The 23,273-nt window shown below is 60.7% G+C and overlaps 2 protein-coding genes and 1 non-coding gene across 3 annotated transcripts; 2 read left to right on the forward strand and 1 right to left on the reverse strand.

The window, feature by feature from the left end:
- Positions 1 to 1,278: 1,278 nt before the first annotated feature.
- UBE2Q1 (ubiquitin conjugating enzyme E2 Q1) lies at positions 1,279 to 8,572 on the reverse strand. The gene is given in 14 exon segments (XM_032845057.1): positions 1,279 to 1,764; positions 2,152 to 2,218; positions 2,382 to 2,477; positions 2,565 to 2,613; positions 2,724 to 2,782; positions 2,891 to 2,981; positions 3,088 to 3,148; positions 3,365 to 3,449; positions 3,648 to 3,788; positions 5,020 to 5,070; positions 5,477 to 5,581; positions 5,903 to 6,007; positions 8,154 to 8,387; positions 8,389 to 8,572. Coding segments are annotated over 14 exon segments (1,269 nt in total). The 5' UTR covers positions 8,482 to 8,572; the 3' UTR covers positions 1,279 to 1,732.
- Positions 8,573 to 12,512: 3,940 nt separating this feature from the next.
- On the forward strand, positions 12,513 to 12,618 carry LOC116859714. Its single transcript, XR_004381200.1, has one exon. It is a non-coding gene; the product is annotated as a U6 spliceosomal RNA (small nuclear RNA).
- A 2,623-nt stretch (positions 12,619 to 15,241) lies between these two features.
- On the forward strand, positions 15,242 to 23,208 carry CHRNB2 (cholinergic receptor nicotinic beta 2 subunit). The gene is made up of 6 exons (XM_032845137.1): positions 15,242 to 15,356; positions 16,706 to 16,851; positions 17,014 to 17,058; positions 17,465 to 17,574; positions 18,354 to 19,254; positions 22,933 to 23,208. Exons 1-6 carry the CDS (start codon positions 15,293 to 15,295, stop codon positions 23,101 to 23,103), a joined length of 1,437 nt encoding a protein of 478 aa, XP_032701028.1. The 5' UTR covers positions 15,242 to 15,292; the 3' UTR covers positions 23,104 to 23,208.
- Positions 23,209 to 23,273: the final 65 nt, after the last annotated feature.

Raw genomic sequence — 23,273 nt, forward strand, 5'->3', positions numbered from 1 at the left:
AGGGTGCGACTCTGGGTCTCGGGTCGTGAGCTCGAACCCCTCATTGGGTGTGATGAGTTAAATAAATAAATCTAAAAAAAAATTGTATCAGAGCCAAACTATTTAAATAATTTTATTTGTTTCATCCTTTGGTAGATGAGAAAATACATTACAAAATACATTGTACAGAGAACAGCTCACAGTACACGTGACTAAAAACACCAACTACATCCCAGCCAGGGCTGGTGTAAGTTCAGAACAAAGCCACAGAGGCCTCAAGACCCAGATTCCAGCTCTATGGAGTGTTTCCCCGGGGCCCCTCTTGATCTCGGCCTCCATGGGCATTAGCACCTGTGGCAGGTGGGTGTGGGCAGAGCAGGAGAAGCACGGGGCAGAGCTGGCAGCCTCTCCCTGCGCCCAAAGCAGCGACGCTTAGGGTCTCCGAGGGAACGGGAGTGGGGGGGAATGGCCAGGGTCTCCGACAAAGCGGGACAGTGTTGGCGTCCCGCAGGCCCGTGGTCCTCAGCCCGGGCTCCCCCACGCCAGCCAACACCGGCCTTGCCCGGCCCACCCCCCAGCCTGCAGGCAGACAGCCCAGGGGCAGGCTCACGGGCTGGGTGGCAGGCAGTGACCCCACAGGTCCGCACAGCACCGCACGGCCTCCCCAACCCCCTCTCCCCTGACCAGCAGTTCCCAGAGCCGGGGTGAGGCCCCGGGGGCCCGGAATGAGCCCCTGGAAGCTAACCTTCCCAGCAGGACCCACCTCAGGCCAGCAGTTTCAAAGAACCCCCAACTCTCCGGGCCAGACAACCTGCTTCGGAGTTCTGCCCATTTCCTGTGTGAGCCTGACGGAGAGAGCGGTCCGAGCATTCACTCTGGGCCAGGGCAAGCCCGTCCGAGGCAGGGGAGCCGTGGAGCACCCCCCCCACCCCTCCATTCATTTTGAAGCAATTCTCTGAAGCGGCCTCTCCAGACTCCGTCCTCACTTTCTTAGAAATTTGGAAACATCTGTGACTAGTAGGAAAAGTCGTCGTGAGCATCAGGCGTCAGTGCAGCCTGCCCTGTCGTGGCTCAGCAGGCAGGCTCTGCGTTCCGAGGGGACAAGTGCTGGTCACTCCAAGGGGGCCTCCGGGAGAAACCTGGGGGCGAGCCAGCCAAGCCTCCGCAGCAAACTGCAGCCTCTCCTCCAGCCGCCGGGCCCTGCCCCTCCCCCACCGCCCAGACAGCGGGGGGGGGGGGGGGGGGGGATATGGGGGGCGGGAGGTGGAAGAAAAAGAAAGATGAGTCAAGACCAGCATCTTCAAATTAACAAACTGTAATTGTTTTCCCAAAGATACATTTTTTTCATACACATCCATCATACACTGTAACCAAAAAAAGCAGTGTACATGAAATAAGAGAAAATAAATTAAAAATCCATAGCATAGGTAAGGAGGCTCTAGTCTGGAGCACGGCTGAGTTTCCAGCAATAGGAGGAGGCTCGAAAGTCTCTTTTAGAAGAATGCCTGCGAGCAGGGGTTCCAGCCAGGTGGTCGCTGGTCTGTCAGTCAGTCTGGAGCACTTGAAACAGGTCTGTGTCTGCTGTTTTCCTTAGCGTTTAGAATAGCCATCGTTGTCCCGCATTAGGGCAGAGCTATCACGTCCAGGAAAAACGAGGGAGGGAACCACAGAGGCGGCGCGAGACCCGAATACAGCATTCAAAGGGGATTGGTCCAGTGGTGCCTGGGGAGGAGGGAGGGACGCGTCTCTGGGTTTAGCCATCTTCCTTGGGGGGTGTGTACCAGCCTGCAGAGAAAAACCAGGGCACAGTCACCGGGCGTAGGCCCGAGCCTGCCCTCCCAGCCCTGTCCCCGAGGGCACCTCCAGGGTCACGGGTGAGAAGATCCCAGCAAGGGTTCCCAGTGTGGGGACTGGGAACCTGCCCGCCGTGAGAGCACACCGCGACACGAGCTTTCTGGAAAGGCGGTCGGGCGGAGGGCAGCACCAAGCCCCGCCAAGGACGGGCAGGCGCTGCTCCTCTGGGAACGGAGGGAGTGGAAGTCCGCACCGACAGCCCCTCTCGGGAGGACAGGGCGGGCGCCGTGCTCGCAGGGAGTAAAGGCGCAGGAGCCAAAGATGGGGTTCTTGCTCTCTGGTAGGAGGTGACGACCCGGGGCCCTGGCCGTGGCTCACCGTTCTTCTCGTGGATCTGCACCAGGGACTTGTAGGACTGCTGTGCTCTCGTCAGGCTGTACTGGGACTGGGACAGGAAGCCACCATCAACGCAGCGGGCCAGAGACCCTGGCCCCCGACCTGGCGCTCCGCGGACCCCGGCGCCCCCCGCTCCCAGGCCTGCTCTGCAGGGCGCCAGCCAGAGGCCTCACCCCGTGGTCCACTCCCACGCGAGCGGCTCAGCTCCTCACCTTGTTGGCTCCGAACTGCACACGCGCCTTTCCCTTCACCAGCGTGGCGCAGATCTGCATGATCACGGACTCGATGGAGTAGGCGCTGCTCCAGCCCTGGGGATGGGTGGTGGGGAACAGGTCAGGAGGCTTTCCAGAGGTGCCGGCGGGTGCAGCCCCAGCCCGGCCAGGACCCCGGCTCACCTGCTTGGTGAGGAGCTCCATGCAGATGGCACCTCCGCCCAGCACGTACCTGCAGACGAGGGTGCGTCAGGCGGCTCCCCGCGCCCCCGCGCCCCCGCGCCCCCGTGCCCCCGCACCCCCCGCACCCCCGCGCCCCCGCGCCCCCGCCGAACCACTCACCCTCCGGAGAGGACGGGAGACACAACCCTGACAAACGGCGGGTCGAAGGGGAAATTATCCTGCAAGCGAGACAGAGACGCTGTCAGGAGGCGGCGTGCCCCCGGGCCTGCCTGCCCGAGGTGAGGACGGCGCGCGGCCAACGGAGGAGCTGCCAAGGGAAGTCTTACTTTGAAGGAAAAGTTGAGGAGAATGAAGTCCGCTCCTTCCTTCTCTTTGAGGATCTGGAGATCGTTGTGCAAAGCGCTGTCCTGGTCGACTCTGGGAAGCAAGGAGCGTGGGCTCAGACGCTGGGCCCCGCCTGGGAGCCCCGACACAGCTCTGTCCCCTCCAGGCCGCTGCCCGCCCGCTGCCCGGCCACACTCACTTGAGGAGTTTCACGTTCCAGTCGTACAGACTGTCATTCACGAGTTCGACTGCATAGTTTCCTGGGAAGAGAGAAGACCACGGGCGTCGTCAGGAAGGCCGGACGCAGCCCCCTCCCAGGCTGACAGCACGGAGATCCGAGGCTCCAGGTCCGCCCCAGGCGGACACGCACATGACCTAAGCCGCAGACCTGAGGTGCCAGATTCGTGGCCCGAAAAGCTCCCGTAGGCCCCGCGTACCCCAGCACTTCTCGGGGGCCCTCTGTGACATGCACTCACCGCCTTTGAAACTCTGTGACCGGTATATATCCCTGAGCTCCTTCATGAGCCGGTCAGTGGCCTGCACCGAGCCAGACACCGCGCCCTGCACGGGAGAGCACGCGCTGGAGACGAGCACGCGCTGGAGACAAGCCCGCAGCGCAGCCCTGCACGGGGCCGGGCGCAGACCCACCACAGTCCGCCCGGAGGAAGCGTGCCACGACAGACGTGCCCGGGCCTCCCCTGCCACCCCCCAGCCAGCACCCACAGCCCCCCGCCCCCCTCTCCCGGGGAAGGCACGTACGTTTAAGTAATCTTGCCTCTGGTTCTTCTTAATCTTCTCCAGTATGGCCAAGTTTTCCTTTCCGATGCCGTCATCTTCGGATTTCTTGCCCTCGGCCGGCTCCTCCTCCTTCATCTCATAGTGATCCAGGTCCTCTGTATCCTGGAGCAGTGTGGGGCAGGGCGGTAGAAAGGAAAAGAACCGGCACAAGTTGTGCAAAGGGCCGCATTCTCCCTGTCCTGTCCCGAGGCACGGGAGAGGGAACAGCAGCGCGTCCATCTGGCGGGGGACCGCCGCGCCTCTCCACGGCTGGAGCGGGTCCCGGCCCTACTCCCTCCTCGATCTGAAGGTCTCGGGCGGCAGATCCACACAAGGACCCGGGGAGGCAGGCAGAGACTCAGCCGTCTCGCCCCCAGAAGGACCCTGCTGCAGCGTCCCTGAAACCCTCCCTTGGCAGCGACAGCTCCTCGTGAGTCCTAGAATGACTCCGCCTGGCGCTGTGACTTGAAGCTCACACCTTGCCGGGTCCCTAGGGCTCCCGGGAGTTCTCAGGGCTGCGGCTCCAGCCAAGATCGGGTCAGAAGTTTCCCGCCCGCCCTGCGGGTTCGAGGGCTGGGCCAGGCTGCTGACACGGTAACGAAGGAGGGGTGAGGTCAACACCGGAAAGAGCCCCTCGCCCACTCCGGGTGGGGAGACGCACTGGCTGCCAGCCTCGCACAGAAGCTGCGACCCCAAGGCCATGGAGCAAGCAGCTCACCCAGCAGGACGCGGTGGCCACCAGCCCATTGTCGCCCCAGCGGCCGCCTCCCCAGAATGCCCGCCTCGTGCCGCGTGCTGTCCTCGCCGCCGTGCTCTGACTCGGCCACTTCTCCCCATCCCCGCACCACTGCGCGGTCGTCAGCCCCCCTGCCCAGACCAGATGGCCGCGCCCACGGTGGCTCCCCGGCGCCCACGGTGACAGCGGAGCTAGACCCGATGCTCCACGGGCCCCGAGGCTCAGGCGAGGGCCCGTGACTGCGGAGACCGGGTCGGGGGGTTCTGCACTTGCCGCCCACCACACCCCATGCACAGCAGCGGGGCCCACGCAGGAGCCACTGCGGCCCCGGCCCACGGGGGAAAAAGCCTCAGCCCAGGGAGCCACGGCGAAGCTCCCCAGCAGGACACAGATGCGTGGGGTCCCACGGCAAGGCCCCGAAGCCGTCCTGCTGACCCTGTGGCTCAAAGGCGCGGAGGATGGGGGCGGGCCTGTTTCCTCCAACACTGGCTGCTCCTCCGGGTCCCTAAGTCTGTCCTTAGTCCTCCCCAGTCTAGACTGCAGCGCCGTCAACCGCAGGTGCCAGGACTGCCCACTGCAAGGACGGTCCAGTGCCGCCGCCCCGGGGGGCGCCCCTACCTCAGGCATCTCCTCATCTTCATCTTCAGAAGACAGGTCCTCCTGCGTGCACTGTGGGCGGGGGAGGGCAGCGGTCAGAGCCCCGGGTCTGGCGTCGGGGTGCCTGCCCGCACACCCCGCCCTCTCCACCAGCCAGGTCAGAAAGGAAGCCACAGCCCAGGGGGCTGCTGAGAACCCCTCCTTTCACCTCTAGACCGAGGCCATGCTGTCGGTTCTCAGCGAGGGGCCTGGGTCCCCAGTGGCTGCCCACTGCTGCCCCTTCCTCTCAACACGAAGACACCACCGTGGGTAAGCGTGACAGGCAAGGCCACTAGTGCCTCACCGGGAGACGGAGCACCGAGAGTCACGACCCGGTCTGTGTCTGGAGGGGCTGGGAGGGGAGAGCCCTGGGGCAGGTGTGCGTCACTGGGCAGGTGCTCACGGGGCGCTGTCTGCGGGGCTGCCCCGTGCCGCTCACCTGCTCCGCCGGCAGGGGCTGGTCCAGCATCTCCACGTCCGGGTGCTGAGGGAGATTGTAGAGCTTACACAGGTCGGAGATGATCCTCTTCAGGTGCTGCAGCAGCTGGGGTCGCGACCGTGCGGATGGGGTCAAACGCCCGTCCCCGCCCGCTCCGCACCGGGCACCCATGAGCTCCTAACTGGCCCCCCACCCCCGCGGTACCTAGTTCTCTGAATCCTGGGGAGCGGGTGGCTGTGGGGGGCCTTCATGGGACCCGTGCCGGGTTGGGAGCAAGGCTCTCCCTCCAGCTTCGGAGAGCACCTCTCCCGAGGAGTCTGCCCCCAGGTGTGCCCTTTCCAGGTCTGTCTCCCTGTCACACGGCGTCTCCGTAACAGGGGCCTCCCGGCAAGAAAGAGCCCCCCGCCCGGCACCCTGGCCTCTCACCAGAGTATTCCCTTTCTTTATGTCCACCAGCCTCTCCAAGACAGCGGCCAAGTTCGGGTCATCGGACTCCACTGACCAGATGGGGGGCACAGCAGGGTAGGACTCCTGAGGGGAGAGAGCAGCGACAGTGGTCAAGACGGGAGACCTCGGGAAGGGCTACATTTTGCCTGCCTCCTCCCCACAACATTCCTAGTCCCTCTGCCCCTCCTGCCCCCAACAGAAGTTCGGTATCTAACTGAACACCCTCCCAACCAACCCCAGACCCCGAGGGGACCCTTCCCAAAAAGCCCGAAGGCTTTTCTCTCTTCTCAGGAGCAGGCGTCTGAGACCGCGCAGCCACGCTGCCCACAGTGGGGGAGGGGGCTCCTCTCCACAGCGCCACTGGGGCGGGCTCTCCCACTCCCCGCACAGAGCCCTCCAGCCCCGCCGCTCCTCAAATCCCATGGTCCGTTCAGGAAAGGGTCCCCTCATCACAGCCACACTAACGTGGAAAAAAGCGAAGGTTCCAGATCACTTTCGCTTTAGCTGGGGAAAGAGACACGCAAACTAGATTGCGGCTCCAGAACCTAGAAGGAAGAAGCAGGAAGACTCTTCCCACCCGGGTCACCCCCAGCAGACACCCTGGAAGGCCGGTTCTCCCCATCGCTCCCTTGGGAGCCTGCCACCCTCTCCGCCCAGCGTAGGCTGCAGGGCTCCGCTCCGCGGGCTGGAAGAAGCCTGCGCTGCGAGCATTCCCGGCATTCCTGAGCTGCGGTGCCAAATGCAGCCTGACCAGACTCCCCCTCTGCCCAGACCCAGGGGCCCAGGTCAGGCTGAGTCTCCCTTGCAGGGGCCACGGGGAGTCTGCTGGAGAACCTCCTTATGGAACTTCCTTCCAAGCACAAAGCCAGGCGATGGCCTCTGGCCGCTAGAAGGGGGCAAACCTACTCTCCAAAAGCTGAAGTCCAATATAGGAAAAGAAGTCAGCTCCTGGGGCTTCTACCCACGTCAGGGAAACCTACCCACTTCCTACTGGGGGACTTAGCCCCGTCGCGGCACTAACCCTCGATGCCAGAAAAACCGATCACAAAAAAGATGATCAAGTCTTCACCCAGTCCTTCAATCTCAACTTTTTAGTGCAAAAAAAGTGGAGGAAGGAAGAAATGGGACACACGTTTTGGTGGGGCACCATCCAACCCAGGCCAAGGCTTGCCATACACCTTGACCTGGTTTGATGGAGGGAAAGGAATAGAAAAGAACAACGACGAAAATTGCAATCACACCCCCAGGTACCCAGATCACTCCAATCTGCAGTCAGCATGCCTGCCCCATGGCTCCCTAGCGCCCCTGGCAGGGAGAACGATATCACGGCAGGTAAGATCAGCCAGTATCAACCCATGCGGAGCAGTGAGAAACCTCCCCAGGTTATCCCTCGCTGACCCTCCTCCAGGGGCATCTGAGGGTGCACAAGCAGGGGACACGTAGGGTGTCTCCTAGATGAGCAAGCCTAGCACGGCATGATGTTCACTAGAGAGAAAAGGGGCCGTTACAGCTCAGAACCAAGAGGATGGTCCTCCCACCTCATCACCAGGAAAGGCAACCACCCAGGGCAACTGGAGATACCCCGGGGCACAGAAGTGGAGTGGAAGATCTGCCACCAGCTGGGGCAAGAGGAGGAGAGTTAAAGGTTACACTGGAATGGAAGGGGAACCAAAGGGGGGAAAAAAAAAAAAAAGAATCCACGACCTGCGAATCTCCACTTGGTCATATTCAGGGAGCAAAGGGGGTTTCCTGAGAGGTGCCCGGGCAGGGATCCCACAGGTGGCAACGGCCTAAGTCAAAGGTAGGAGCGACCAGGGGGCATCCCTGAATCGTGCGGGACTCCAGGCCAGGGAGGTCCCTGCGGCTGAGCTCAGGGCAGAGGCCTGGAGCCCCGCGATGACAGCAGGGGAAGAAAGGGGCCTTCGCAGGCGGCAAGGCAAAGTCGCGAGGGCCGAGATCACGACCCTCGGGATGCGGGTGAGCGGAAGGGGCCAGTCGAGGCGCCATATGTCGGGGCGCCCCTCGCCACCCAGGGTCCGTGGCCGACTCCGGGCGCACGGCACAAGCTCCAGCGGCAGCAGCAAGTGGAGCCCGCGGGGACCGGCCGAGCCCCGAGACGGGGTGGGGGGGGGCCCTGGGCCTCCCGGGTCCTCGGAGAGCACGAAGCTGTGCGGGGTGGTCCCGAGTCCCTGACAAGGGGCCCCGCACGGGCGCGCCGAGGGGTCCTCACCGTGATGTTGCAGTGGATGCGGACGGGATCCCCGGGCACCGGCCCCCGCGGGGGCAGATGCGGTCCGGGCGCGGCCCCCGCCCCGGCCCCTCCAGCCCCGGCCAGCAGGAACTCGCAGCTCAGCTCGTCCAGGCAGGCGCTGGCAATGCGGAAGCGCTCGTGGCCGCGGTGGAAGATGGACTCGAGCAGCTTCAGCTCCCGCCTCAGGCAGGGCCCCGGCCCCGGGCCCCCCCCCCGGGCCGCCCCCGGCCCCCGGCGCCGCCCCCTGGCCCCCCAGCTGCTGCCCCGGCCCCGGCTGCTGCTGCCCCTGCGGCTGCGGCTGCTGCATCCTCCGCTCCGCTCCGCTCCGGGGCCGGCGGGCCGGGAGCCTCCGGCCTCCGCTCGGGCTCCGCCGCCGCCGCCGCCGCCGCCGCCGCCGCGGTCCGCACTTCCTGATCCCCCCTTCGCCAAGATGGCGCCGCCGCCGCCTCCGGGACGGGGCCCCCCCGCTCGCCGGCCCCCAGCCGCCGGAAGCCGCGCGCCCCTCCCCCTCCGCTTCGGCGGCCCGCCCCGCCCCTCACGTGACCGCGCGGCGCCGGCCTTCCTCACGTGACCTCTCCCTCTCGCCCGCCCCTTGGCGCTCGCCCGCCGCCCTCCGCACGTGACCTAGGGGCTTCGGGCCCGGCGCTTTCGGGGCCTGGGCGCGTGCTTACGCACGTCGTGCGCGCGCGCTCCCGTCGGCCCTGCCGGCGCTCCCCTGTCACGTGTTCGGGCGCCGCGTGCTCCCAGGGCCCCCCACCCCCCTCCCCGCGCGGACCCCGCCTCCTGCCCCGGCGTGTGTGTCCCGCCCGAGCCGCGGCGGGCCTGCACGCGCGTGGGGGCCTCCCGGCGCCCGTGGGGACCTCGTGGCGGCTGCGGCGGGGCGACGGCTCGGGGGCGGCCACGGGCGGGCCTGCAGGCTGGTCCCCGCCCCCTGCCCGCGTGACCTTGCGCTCGTGCCGTCCCTCTGAGCCTCAGTTTCCCCGCCTGCGCGGAGGCCCTGGGCCGGCAATGCGCGCTGCGCCTGCCCCGAGCGACTGCAGGCGGCTGACCGGAGACGCCGGGGCGGGGTCCGGTCCGTGCCGACCGCGGCGTCCTCGGCGGCTGACCCTCCGCCGCGTGAGCCCCGCGGGCGGGGACGAGGCTGGGGGCCGCGTGGGCTTCCCTCGGGGCCTGGGCGCTTCCGCCGGCCTGAGCGACCGCAGCGGGGCCTGGGCGGCGGCCGCGGCTTCTCGCAGTGGCCCTGGCCCTCGCTGGGGGCGCTGTCACGAGGCCCGGGGCCCGTGGCCGCCCTCCTGCGCCCCGGGGCCCTGGGGCCCCGGCTTGGCCTGCGGCGGGGCCGGAGAGCTTTGCCCGCCACGCAGCGCGCCGGCCGGCCGGGTGGCCACCCTCTGCCCCCCGCGCTGAGAGGAGCTGCGCTCTGCCGGGGGCGGGCTGCGGACCCCGGGCTCCTCGTTCCCCTGGTCGGCGGCGGCGGGCACGTGGAGCTCGGGGCGTCTGGAGACGTGTCCTGCTCCTCCGGGCCGTTTGTCTCCGTGGGGGAGCGCCCAGGGGGCTCCATGTCCCCTTTGTGTCCGGGGGTGCAGGTCGGTAGCTGCCCAGGGGCGCGGCCGCTTGGCCGGTAATTGGCGTGCGCGACCTGTCTCCAGTCCGTGACCCTCTGCCCAGCTCGGCCTCCGTCAGGCTCCCTCTGATGCTTTCTCAGGAGGGTCTCCCCTAGCTTGACGCCAGGCCTTAACCAAGAAAGCCGCACAGATGCAGCCGTTTGGAAAATCCTGAATTCCGTATTTATTTATTTATGGTTTAAAAAAAATTTTTTTTTTTTTAATTTTTAGAGAGAGTGGGCAAGAGGAGAGGGGTAGAGGGAGAGAAGAGAAAATCCTGTAAGCAAGCTCCATGCTCAGCCCAGCACAGAACTGGTTCCAGGACTGAGGTCATGACCTGAACCAAAACCAAGAGTCAGACCCTTAAGCGGCTGAGGCACCCAGTCACCACTGAATTCCGTATCTTATAAAGGGTTTTAATAGGAAAAAACAACCCAACGAGACACTCCCACCGTGTTGCCCAGACTCCGGGTTCCCCAGGGAGGAAACTCAAAGTCATCGGGGAGCGGGGACGCGGTCTTCCCGCGCCGCGGCGTTGGGCGTCGCGGCTCTCAGGCTGGGGAGCCCTCGAGTCGAAGCCGAGGGCGTAGTCCTGTCCAGGTTCTGCTGAAACGTGGGGGGCAGGGGCGTTAGACGTGGACGGAGAAGGTGGGTAGAGTCCCTGAGTGGACCTTCGGCCGCTAGGGAAGCAGGAGTGAGTAAAACGAGGCCGTGCACTTGGGCGGGGCCTGCATTCCCCTGGGAAGCAGACGCGGCACAGGGGGTCTGGGAGGCCCGTGGACTCCCCAGGCTGAGCGCTGGTTGGGAGGTCGGAGAGAGCCGGCCCGTCCTCACCTCCCTGCCCACCGAGGCGGGGGAAGGAAGGGCCAGAAGGAGCGACGCCGCTGAGGCGGGCAGCGCCTTGGGCCTGGCCGACACTCGAAGCCGGTCCGCGGACCTGGGCGTTCCTTGAGGACCGAGGAAGAGCGGACCCAGGCGGGTTACGCGGCCTTTGTGCTTTAGCTTCTGCTCTGCAGCAGGGGTGTGGCGGGGGCATCCGGCAACGAAACAGGAGAGCAGCGCTGAGAGCGGCGCTCGTGGCGAAGACCGGCAGTTTTGGGGAAGCGGCGGGTCAGCGTCCCGGGAGTCCAGGGCAAGGAGAGGGCAGGACACGGGGCGGTGGGGAGAGTCGTTCTGGCTGCTCTGTGGAGGATGAATTGTCGAGATTTCTGTTTTCTCCAAATGGGCTTGTGCTCTCAGAGTGAGCAGATACCCTGTCCGGGCTGCAGCGAGGGGCTCTCTCCCTTCACTTGCTCCCGGGAGCCGCCGGAGAGGCCCTGGCGGGTGGTGACTCCTGGCACACAGGGCAGGCTCCTGCCACGACAGCTGGTACTCGCTGGGTCCTGCCCTCAGGAGCACAAGGTCATGGGCGAACGGCAGGTAGATAGAGCCAACTGTGACACAGCCTAGGTCTAGGGCGCACAGCGGTCAGGGCCTTGAAGGGTGATACCCGTCAGGGTCAACTCCCAGAAAGGAAGGTGAAGAAGTTACTTTGGTGGAGATGGGAGGACAGTTTGAAAGAACCAGGCCCCAAAGTAGAAGGAGACCGGGAAGAAGGGTACCGGGGAAGGGCAGACAAGGGGAGGGCTTGGCCCAGGCAGGGTGTGTTCATGTTGTGAAAATTCAGTCGTACACTTGTAATTTATGTGTGTTTTGTGTGCCGTATCTGAGTGCACAGAAGTTTGGAGATACACGAGACCTACCTGTCTACGTAGGCATCTGCTATATAGATAGCTCCTCTGTAGATGTTGTTTTATGGTTATTTAATAAAATCATTTTATTTTATTTAATAAAAATATCTTTTTAATGTATAAATTAGATATTTATATGGGAAGTGTTAACAGTCTTTTCCTCTAGGAGGAAGGACCATGAATCTTTTTTACTTTGTTTTGCTAATTTGTGTTTTCCAGGTGGTTTTCATGAGTATGTATTACTCTGGTAATATATATATTTTTTTAAGATTTTATTCATTTATTTGACAGAGAGAGATCACAAGCAGGCAGAGAGGCAGGCAGAGAGAAAGGGGGAAGCAGGCTTCCCGATAAGCAGAGAGCCCGATGCGGGGCTTGATCCCAGGACCCTGAGACCATGATCTGAGCTGAAGGCAGAGGCCCAACCCTCTGAGCCACTCAGGCACCCCTCTGGTAATAGTTTTTAACAGTTAAGTAGTTTTTAAATTTAAAGTAACTTCAGATGCCTGGGTGTTTCATTCAGTAAAGCATCTGCCTTGGGCTCAGGTCATGGGATTGAGGTCCTGGAGGTCCTGAGGTCCTGGGATTGAGCCCCACGTTGGGCTTCTTGCTGAGCAGGGAGCCTGCTGCTCCCCCCTGCCTGCTGCTACCCCTGCTTGTGCTCTTTCTCTGGCAAATAAATGAATAAAATCTTTAAAAAAAATAACGTAAATAAAGGAAAGCAGCATTAATTGTAGTGCCTCCCAAGAGAAAAAGTTCCTTACCATCAGAGACAATGGGAGTGTACCCACAGAACTTTGCCCACCATTTTGCCTCAGGGCTGACCCTTCTAAATCTGTCCATCACCCTGCATGGTTTTGGCCCCGTTCTCTCTCCCTGACTGCCTTTCTTTCTGGTGGGGTGGGAGGACTGTGTGTGGGAGACATGAGGGAGGGAGGTCCCACTCTCCTGGGCACCAGTGGTTGTACTCAGAGGACCTCTGCAGGGCTGGAATTAAGCTTGAAGGGGAGCTCGCTTCTCAGCACATAGACTGAATTTGGATCGATACACAGAAGATGCGCATGGCTCCTGTGCAAGGCTCACCTGCCAATTCATGAAGCATTTCATATTTTACTTAAAAATAAAATAAAAAACTGGGAGCAAAAGCTGGGGAATCTGAGAAGACAGAGACCAAGGGGAGCAGCGCAGGGCTTCAAGCAAGCACAGGACCCTCCGGTCCGTCATCCCAGAAATAAGAAGCCACTTTGGAGAGATTTTCTTAAGAGGACACTCACAGCCTTCCTCAGTCACCCCGAATCCACCAAGAGAAAAACCTGAGTCCTAAGTACATCTTCGTGCACAGCTCCCTGGCCCTCTTGTTGAGGACTTTGAAATACCTTTAAGCCACCTTGTCTTGCCGGCTTCCTCGTCTCGGAAATCTCAGTATCGGTTGCATTTCCCGCAGAAGCTTGGGCACTACGACCTTCCCCTCCTTGTAGCACCTTGTCCACATCCCTATCACACTGAGCAGTAAGCCTTTGCCGACAAACTGTGACCTCCTTACTGGCCGGGTGCTTTGATCACTGTATCCTCAACACCTGTACATCCTTGAAAAGCAGCAGATACTCAGCCAACATCGATCCGGGCTGTTGAAGCTGGGTCTTTTTCCCACCTCCAACCCTTCCACCAAATGGAATGCTTGCACACATTTCTTCTCTTTTCTTTAAGGCTTTATTCTCCATGCCTTTCCTTGCTTCCAAGATTTAATTCTCAGGAGATTGTTACACATAGGCATTGGTGCTGGAGCCTGTGGTGCAGGTCTGTGCCCACTGCCATGTGCATCACGGGCCCCTGGCCACCCACTTCTTTTCTGGTACTTGTCTTGTTTTTGCCCTTCAATTTCAGGAACTGAGGACATGTTAAATATTTTCCTTTTAGCTGAGTTTTAATCTATTTTTTTAAATAGCAGTTTCTTGGATTTATTTATTTATTTTGGATTATTTATGTATTTAATTTTTTTACAATAAACATAGACCATATTTGTAATGAAAATAAACACAAAATCAAAAATTTGTAAAAGACCATGCAGTATGAAGCCAATGTATAAGCCATCACTGAGCGTAATAGGCAACAGCTGATTAAAACATCAAGTATTAGCTGATAAGAAGAAAGGGTTATAAAGGACACAGGGCCGTTATGGACAGAACAGCTAATACCTGGTACAGAGAAAGTAGTCATTGGTTGTGTCAAGGCAATGGGCTGGTGGAGGAAGCTTTTTCTTGGAAACCATGACCTTGGTAACATTTTACTTTAAAGAAAAATAAATATCCTGATTTCCTTAAATCTTAAACCACAGTATAATTCATGTCCAAATGAGTGTGATGATACTGGGTATTGAAGAAGGTTTAGCTGAACTTTAAAAGGAATTTTCCCATACACACTAGAAGATGTCAGGCCTACACTAGCCCCTTTTCTTCTTTGTTGAGCCTTCATGACAAGCCTGGCGCTGTTCTGGTTCAGGACCTGGCCACAGAGGCAACCACTGCTTTAGCGTGGTTCCTTCAGCCACTGGACACCGTTTGCAAACAGCTGAGCACTTGTCTTAGTCCTTGGACAGATACAGCTTCCTTGAGGAAATGACATTTCTGTCAAATGTTCAAAGTTGAGGGGAAACAGGTGACAAGAGAGTCGAGGGAACGGCATGTTGAAATGCCCCGGACCGTGGAGGATGGGGCAGGGGTGGGGCAGGTAGTATTCAGGGTCTGGAAGGCCTCACTGGAAGCTGGAGCGTGGACGGGTGGAGTGGTCCAGATGGGGTTGAAAAAGTAGGCAGAGAGGGACTTGGAGCTGGACGTATGGTAAGGCTGCTTGAGTCAGGAGTCTTGGTTGTAAGTGACAGAAATCCACCCAAGAGAGAAAGGAGGACTTAATTGGCTTTCATGGTCAAAGATGTCATCGAGTGGCAAACCCTCTGGCTCGTGTGAGCTCTCCTGTAGGACAGCTTCGTTCTGGAGCCTCTGAGAAACGGTCCTCTGCTCCCTTCGTTGCACGGAAGCCAAAGGCTGGAGTGGAAGGGAGGGGAGCAGAGCCACTTACCCTTCCAGCATTGAAGGCTGCCCTCTCTTCAGGCACCCCCACAACCCCGGGGAGGGCAGGAAGGTTGGCCTTCGAGGGAGTCCGTAGAGGTAGAGAAGGGGACAGGTGACAGATTCTGTTTCCAGACTCCAAAGCTGTTTGCTTTTGAGAAACAGCAAACCCACAGTCCCTCTCTCTTTCCGGAAAGGCCTAAAGGCGTTCTCCCTGAGCCTTCCAAGGAAGCGGGAGCATGCGGACTGGTAGGAGCGAGCAAGGAGGGCGGGAGCCCCAGAAACTGCTCCCGACGCCCGCCCCTCATTCGGGCCCTCGGCCCCCCTGCGCTGAGCGGGTCGTGACCTATTTGTCTTACTGGCGCGGCTTCTTTCCGCCCTTCTCAGAGTCCTTCAGGTCCTGCCCCAACTTCGGGGCTCCAGGACGCCCCCGTCCGGTGACCCGCTGAGCAACGAACGTCCCACCCAGGGACCCCCTCTTTTCCTGGACCTCGGCGCTTCCGCCTCCGGGGCGGAGACTCCTCCCTCTCCCCGTCCGCGTTGTGTTCCCTGGAAGAGCAGCCGGAAAAGCGTCCGCCGGCTCCGGCCGGGGCGAGCGAGAAGCCGGCTCCCTCCCGCCGCCGCCCGCCGCCCGCCGCCCGCCTCGCCGCAGCCCCGGGAGCGCAGGACCCTCCGGCGGCGCGGACGCGGCTTCAGCACCGCGGACAGCACCCGCCCGCGGCATGGCCCGGCGCTCCGGCCCCGCGGCGCTGCTGCTGGGCTTCGGCCTCCTCGGGCTGCGCGCAGGTAAGGACCGGGCTCCAGGCCGCAAGGGGGACCCCCAGAGGTGGACGAGCCTGCAGGGGGACGCCAGGGCGACGGCGCAGGGATGAGGACATCCCGGAAGGAGTAGGCGATGCAAGGAAGCAAGCGAGATCCGGGCAATGGCGGTGGGGAGGGCATGGGAATGGGGAGGGAAGGGAGAGGGGGTCTCCCCAGGCTTTCTGGGGTGGCAGGAGGGCTCACTCTGCGACCGGGTGCGATTGACTTCCCGTGAAACATTATCTCCAGAACTCTACCTGGATGGGCACCCTCCCTTGGCATCATTTCCTGTGTCCTACATTGGGCTCCCGATTCTGGCCACTCCACAGGGGCAAGACAGGAAGGGGAGAAAAGTGGCTTCTCAACTCTCTTGTAGGGTGGGATGGAAGGCTTGGAAGGGAAGGTGCTCGGCCAGGCTGAGGGCCACCAGGAAGGAGCTCTGAGGGCTGGGGGTACATCTGTGCAGAGCCGTAGGAGAGAGAGTCTGTGCAGGGGCGGGTACAAAGGGATTGTGCAGCTAAACAAGGTTCCCACACCTGCATGCCATCTCACGGGAGGTGGACTCCCCTATGTGTGGAATTTGGGACTGGATACATGTTCAGATCCACGGCACAGGCAGCCCAGCCATCCACTCCAACCCAGTGCCTGTGAAGGTGGGTGTGGAGTGGGGGTCACAGCCCACATCACAGGTGGAAATGCATAATGTTACTTGTGTACAGAGATGGACCCAGCTGAGGTGGGGCACCTTCCCCACCATCCCAAACCCTCCTTGAACTACAGGGACTTTTTAGGAGAAGCCACGAAAGCAAGAACTCTCAAGTCTAGGGCACCTGGGTGGCTCAGTTGTTTAAGTGTCTGCCTTCAGCTTGGGTCATGATCTCGGGGTCCTGGGATCAAGCCCTGAGTCAGGCTCCCTGCTTGGCGGGGAGCCTGCTTCTCCCTCTCCCATCCCCCCTGCTTGTGTTCCTTCTCTTGCTGTGTTTCTGTCAAAATCTTAAAAAAAAAAAAAACGGAAAAGAAATCTCAAGTCTTTTGAAACCACAGGCTGAGAGCTTGCAGGAAGAGTGGGTCTCCATTAATCCTTATAGAGTGGACTTTTAGTCTGAAAACATCTGTGTGAGGCTGTCTGGTCTCCCTGGTTGGTGATTTCAGAGAAGAATTTCTCTCTGCGGGGCCCTCATGGGATAACTGAAGCATTTTGCTGTATCTTTAGGGATGGAGTGGTGGGAAGCTCCTGTTTTGGCCTGGTTGCCCCATTTGCCTAAGGAGAGTGGGATGCTAGGTGGGCCCTCCTTGCCTACTTCCTTCATCCTGCCTTCCGCCCCCCTGCCCAGGAGTCTGGGGTACAGACACAGAGGAGCGCCTGGTGGAACACCTCCTGGACCCCTCCCGGTACAACAAGCTCATCCGCCCGGCTGCCAATGGCTCTGAGCTAGTGACCGTGCAGCTCATGGTGTCCCTGGCCCAGCTCATTAGTGTGGTGAGTGCAGGTCCCAAACTCTGCCCAGCTGCTGAGGTCAGAAAAGCCAGAATTACCTCTCTGGAGCCCCCCGGCTCAGGGAGGTATGGGAAGGACCGTGGGTGGCTGGGGCGGGCCTGCAGCCTGGGCGGCCTTCTCAACAGCTTCTCTTCTTCCCTGTAGCATGAGCGGGAGCAGATCATGACCACAAATGTCTGGCTGACCCAGGTTAGTGCTCGTCCTGCCCCAGTCCACACCCCTGCTCTGCTCTTCCCTCCTTGGGTTTTTTGCATGTGCTTTCCCGTCTTTTAATCTCCTCAAAAAAGGCAGAAAGGTACAGACTCTGGAGAGCCGAACAACTGGCCCGGAAGCGTGGTGCTTCCACTCACCGGCTGTGACTCGATCATGTTAACCTCTACGAGATTCATTTTCTTATTGGTAAAATGTAGATTCTACTATCTTGGTTTAGATGGGCAAATTAAATGAGAAAGTATCTTGCCAGCCACATCTGCGGGGCAGAGAAGTCACTGTGGGGAGGGGATGGATGTTCAAAGCCTCCTCAAGCCAGAACCACCACCCCCCATCCTTGACCTTGAGCCTCAGCTTTGTAAGGTTCCCTCTCTCCCTTTCCCAGGAGTGGGAGGACTATCGGCTCACCTGGAAGCCTGAGGAGTTTGACAACATGAAGAAAGTTCGGCTCCCGTCCAAACACATCTGGCTCCCAGATGTAGTTCTGTACAACAAGTAGGTGGCCTTGGAGCAATGGGAAGACTGGAGGAGACCACAGGAGTGCTCTGGGAGGGATGGGGTCTTAGGGAAAGTAAATGAGCTCATGCAGCGGGGCAGAAGGGACTTCTCGCTGGCACAGACACAATCACTATGCAGGAGACAGACCCAGATTAGTGAGGTGTAATGTGGAGAACCCAAAGGACTCCAGGGTGATTTGGGCCATGGCCAGTTCCCTCCCCTCCAAATCCGAGTCCCACTGTTGGAAGCAGCAGAGGGATACAGACAAGGATTGACAGCCCCAGGGCCCTATTGATTCAGGAATAGGCTTTCCTGGAGGATTGTTCAGGATCAAAACCTGGAGGCCCCAGTGTCTCCTTTGGGTTCCATCCCCTTTCCAGCAAAAATCCCATCGCCTTCAAGATCCCCTATCACTAGTGGGTGCCTTTCCTGCTCCCGCTGCACCTGTCCCTCTCATTGCTTGGGGCTCCTTACTCTGGCTTCCCTGGTTCTCCCAACTTCTCCGCCAGCCTTGGGGAGCAACCAGCTTGCACAGTGCAGGACAAGCAGCAGGCGTGCCCGTCACCCGCCCTCCTCAGCTTCCAAAAGGCCTCAGGGACCTCCTGACCACCAACTCACCCAGTTCCCCCCTCCTGCTCAATTCCTGCCCCACCTCTCCACGCTCCTGGATGCTTACCCTCAGACCTGGCTCTCCCCTCCTCCCGCTCAGCGCTGGGTGGACGGGTGGGGCGCAGGAACGGCGTGAGCCAGGGCTGACCCTGCTCGTCCATCGGCAGTGCTGACGGCATGTATGAGGTGTCCTTCTACTCCAACGCCGTGGTCTCCTACGACGGCAGCATCTTCTGGCTGCCGCCCGCGATCTACAAGAGCGCCTGCAAGATCGAGGTGAAGCACTTCCCGTTCGACCAGCAGAACTGCACCATGAAGTTCCGCTCGTGGACATACGACCGCACAGAGATCGACCTGGTACTCAAGAGTGACGTGGCCAGCCTGGACGACTTCACCCCCAGCGGCGAGTGGGACATCGTGGCGCTGCCCGGCCGGCGCAACGAGAACCCGGACGACTCCACATACGTGGACATCACGTACGACTTCGTCATCCGCCGCAAGCCGCTCTTCTACACCATCAACCTCATCATCCCGTGCGTGCTCATCACCTCGCTGGCCGTGCTCGTCTTCTACCTGCCGTCCGACTGCGGCGAGAAGATGACGCTGTGCATCTCCGTGCTGCTGGCGCTCACCGTCTTCCTGCTGCTCATCTCCAAGATCGTGCCGCCCACCTCCCTGGACGTGCCGCTCGTCGGCAAGTACCTCATGTTCACCATGGTGCTCGTCACCTTCTCCATCGTCACCAGCGTGTGCGTGCTCAACGTGCACCACCGCTCGCCCGGCACGCACACCATGGCGCCCTGGGTCAAGGTCGTCTTCCTGGAGAAGCTGCCCGCGCTGCTCTTCATGCAGCAGCCGCGCCGCCGCTGCGCCCGCCAGCGCCTGCGTCTGCGGCGGCGCCAGCGCGAGCGCGAGGCGGGCGCCCTCCTCTTCCGGGAAGCCCCCGGGGACTCGTATTCCGGGGCGGCGCGCGGCGGGCCGGGGGCGGGCGGCTGCGGCCTCCGCGCGGCGGTGGACGGCGTGCGCTTCATCGCGGACCACGTGCGCAGCGAGGACGACGACCAGAGCGTGAGTGGCGAGCGGCGCGCGAGGCTGTCGCGAGTGTGGGGCGCGGCCGCTGTGGCCTCCGCGGGCTTCTAGGAGGCGGAGCCGCGGGGGCTGGGGCGGCCGGACGCGGACGCGGAGGAGGCTTTGCGAGTGGCCACGGCCCCGAGAGGCCCAACCCCCGCTGCCCCCTCCCCTCCCCCCGAGTCTGCGCTGGTGGCTGGTGGTCCCAGCTCCCAGCACAAAGGGCTCCGGGGGGTCCCTCGCGCGCCCCACGAGGGGCGGATTTGGGGGCGGTCGAAGGTGGGTGGGGGCAGAGGCGCACGTCCACATCCCCTTTCTGCGCCTTTGGGACGGCCTGGTGAGATCGTTTTGGAGGAGGGACAGGGGGAGGCGGAGGGGGGTTCCCGGAGCGGAGGACGCGGGAGCCCCGAGCCCGCGCAAGGGCCGAGTACCGCGGCCCAGCGGTCAGCCCTCCGTACCCGCCGCTGCAGGCTGGGGCGAGGCCGTGGTTGCCATGGCGAGAGCCCTGTTCGTGAGGGGCTGAGGGAGGGCGGCTCTAGCGCTGCCGCTCGGGGGTGGGGCTGGGGGCTTCGGAGCCTGGCGTTTCCGTTCCGGGGAGCGCAGAGCTGGGGGCATCCAGAGCCAGGGCTCCGCCAGGCGCAGATCGGTGCGCGGAGGGTAGGACCAGGCCCGGGGAGACGCCGCCGCCGCCCCTGCCGCAGCCCTCTTGGGGCTCCGGGCTTCGGTGCTCCGTGCTCGGTGCTCCGTGCAGTGGCGAACGTGGACGCCGCACTGGCGGCTCCAACTTCGCACGTCCACGCCGCAGTGCTCCATCTACAGCCTCACCGCCGGCTGGCCTCCCCTGCAGTCCCCCCGTCTTACGGTAAATGGCATCACCGTCCACCCAGGGGTTCAGACCAAACACCTGGAGTGGTTCTCGACTCTTGTCCCTCTCACTTCCGCCACCACCCAAGTCCCGCCCTCCAGGAGATTCTCTTTTCTCCTCAGCTCTCCAGGCTGCTCCCCTGGCCGTGGGCACGCCCCTCCCCAGCTCTTCCTGGCCCTGGGCAGAGTCTCCTGAGCCAGCTCTGTCCTCCAACCAAACCACGCTGTCCCCTCACCTTGTGCCTTCCCTCCCTGGCTCAGGTCACTGGATCCCCCCGCCGTCTGGTCTAAGCAAGCAAAGCCTTGTGTGCCTCAGGATGTTTGCACACGTTATTCTCATTTTCCTTTTAAAAAACTATTATTGCTGGGGCTCCTGGGGGGCTCAGTCGGTTAAGCATCCGACTCTTGATTTCGGCCTGGGTCATGATGTCAGGGTTGTGGGTTGGACCCCGCCCTGGTCTCTGCTCAGCGGGCTGTCTGCTTGAGATGCTTTCACTCCCCTTCCCCCCCCTCCACACACACACACACACACACACACACACACCCCGTCTCTCTCAAATAGATAATTTTTTTCAAGTATTGTTACTGTTAATATTTGCTCCCGGGTGTGGGCCCAGGTTGCAGAGGTCGTGACCCTCTATCCCGAATGTTTCAGTGTGTCTGTCCCGAGAATAGGAATGTTGTCTTGCATATCCAGGATCAATGATCAAATCCAGGAAATTCAACATCCATATAACATCTTTAACTGATATAAAATACATATTACAAGTTTTCCAGGGGCTCCTGGGTGTCTCAGATGGTGAAGCGTCTGCCTTCGGCTAAGGTCATGATCTCAGAATCCTGGGATCAAGCCCCGTGTTGGTCTCCCATGGCTCCCCAGGCTCAGTGGGGAGCCTGTTTCTCTCCCTCTCCCCCCTACTCATGCTCTTTCTCTCTCAAATGAATAAGTAAAATCTTAAAAAAGGTTTTCCAGGTTTGGGGGCACTTGGGTGGTGCAGTCGGTTAAGCATTCAGTTCTTGGTTTTGGCTCAGGTCGTGATGTCAAGGTCATGAGTTGGAGCCCCACATCTGGCTCTGCGGCAGCTTGGGGTCGGCTTGAGATTCTCTCCCTCTGCTCCCCGCCCCTGCCGTGCACCCGCTCTCTCTCTCTCAAATAAGTAAATCTTAAAAAGCAAAAAAACCAAAAACTTCTCCAGCTTTGGTGCCCACTGCTGCGCTCTCTGCCCCGTCCAGGATCTCAGGTTGGATCCTTTTCTTTTTTTCCAGTCTGGAACAGGTTTTCGCTTTGTTTTTCACGGCATCAACATTTTGCCCGGTGTTGGCTGGGGGAAGGACCTCGCTTTGGGTTTGTGTGATTGTTTCTTTCTTCGCTTTGTTCCTGCCACAGCTGGCGCCTTCTTATGGTCCAATGTGACCTTCGGTGTCCCTTCCTCAAAGAGGCCATTCCAGGGGTGCCTGGGTGGCTCAGTGGGTTAAGCCTATGCCTTTGGCTCGGGTCATGATCTCAGGGTCCTGGGATTGAGCCCGGGATTGGACTCTCTGCTCCATAGGGAGCCTGCTTCCTCCTCTCTGTCTCTCTGCCTGCCTCTCTGCCTGCTGGTGATCTCTGTCTCTTTCAAATAAATAGACAAAATCTTAAAAAAAAAAAAAAAAGAGGCCATTCCAGACCACACCCTAAAGGGTGTCTTCCCCCGGTTCTCTGTCTCAGGTGTTCGTTTCCTTATCAGCATCTAGCAGGGTAATTATCTCATTCTTGCTTCTAGATGGTAAACCACAGCATTGGCTCCTGCTCACACCTCTGTGCCTGGCCCGGTGCCAGGCCCACGGTAGGTGCAGGCGTGAACAAGTCCTTTCCTCAGTGGCTGACCCAATGTAGGTGCAAGCGGCCTCCTTCCCGGCCGCTGGATGAACGTGTGCAAAGGCCCCAACTCCGGCCTGAGTGGGGCAGACCCCGTGAGAGCTGTCAGACCCACACCATATCCTCTTTCCGACAGATTGGTCCCACCTGGGAGCCAGTCCTCATCCCACCTGGGAGCCAGTCCTCCCCTCTGGGGCCTGTGCGCTGGAGGTAGTGCTGTGGGGCTAGATTCCCCAGGTGGTCCCGGAGGGAGGGGGCCTGCAGAACCAGCCGCTGGTTCAGTCATCCGACCCCCGTTTACTGGCACTGTGTTGTGAAGGTTGGGATTGCAAAGTGAATCGGTAAGGTCCCTGTCGTTAGGAACTCGCGGCTGGCTGGAGTGGGGGTGGGTAGCAGGTGTGCAAATGGACATGGCGATGCAGTGTGGTCAAAACACGGTGATTGAGATGTGGCCCCCTGTTGAGGGGGCCCAGAGAGGACAGTGGTTTTTTCTGAGCAGGAGTACAGGAAAGATCACTCCAGAGAAGAGGTAACACTTGATTTGGGCTTTAGAGGATATGTAGGAGTTCACCAGGCAGAGAAAGGGCAGACCAGAATTCTAGACGCAAAGGAAACTCAAAGGCGTAGAGACTTGAAAGCAGATAAGTCTGGGTTAGAGGGTGGAAAAGGACAGTAAGACGGGCAGGTCTTGAATCCGAACTTGGACTCTGGAGGGGCCCTGAAGGCCGTGGGGCCACCAGAGGCTTCTAAGCAGGCAAGTTTGGAGCCATGCTTTGGAAAAGTTGTGCGGTCACAGAGGGAGAGGAGCGAGGTTCGTGTGTACACACGTGTGCATGTGTGCATGCGTGTGTGTGTGCATGTGTGTACGTTTGTGCACGTGTGTCGTGAAACCTGCCTGTCCCTAGCCCGCCGCTGCCCAGCACCACGTGACTGACGGTGGCCTGTGCCCTGCGCAGGTGAGTGAGGACTGGAAGTATGTCGCCATGGTCATCGACCGCCTGTTCCTCTGGATCTTCGTCTTCGTCTGTGTTTTCGGCACGGTCGGCATGTTCCTGCAGCCTCTCTTCCAGAGCTACGCCCCGGCCCGCTTCCTGCAGGCCGACCGCTCGGCCCCCAGCTCCAAGTGAGGCCGCCGGCTCCGCGCTCCACCTCGCCCTCCGTGCTCGGTTGCTCTGGTCGTTTTAGGTGGAGGAGGGACGAGTGGGCTGCAGGTGGGGGGCTGCTGGTGCCAACCCGCCTCTCCCGCCCCTACTGCAGCCCCTCTCCGCCCCCGCGGCAGACGGCCAACCCTGGAGGG

Source organism: Lontra canadensis, unplaced genomic scaffold, assembly GCF_010015895.1.
Source record: "Lontra canadensis isolate GAN:19392208 unplaced genomic scaffold, GSC_riverotter_1.0 scaffold160, whole genome shotgun sequence".
Taxonomy (NCBI): Eukaryota; Metazoa; Chordata; class Mammalia; order Carnivora; family Mustelidae; genus Lontra; species Lontra canadensis.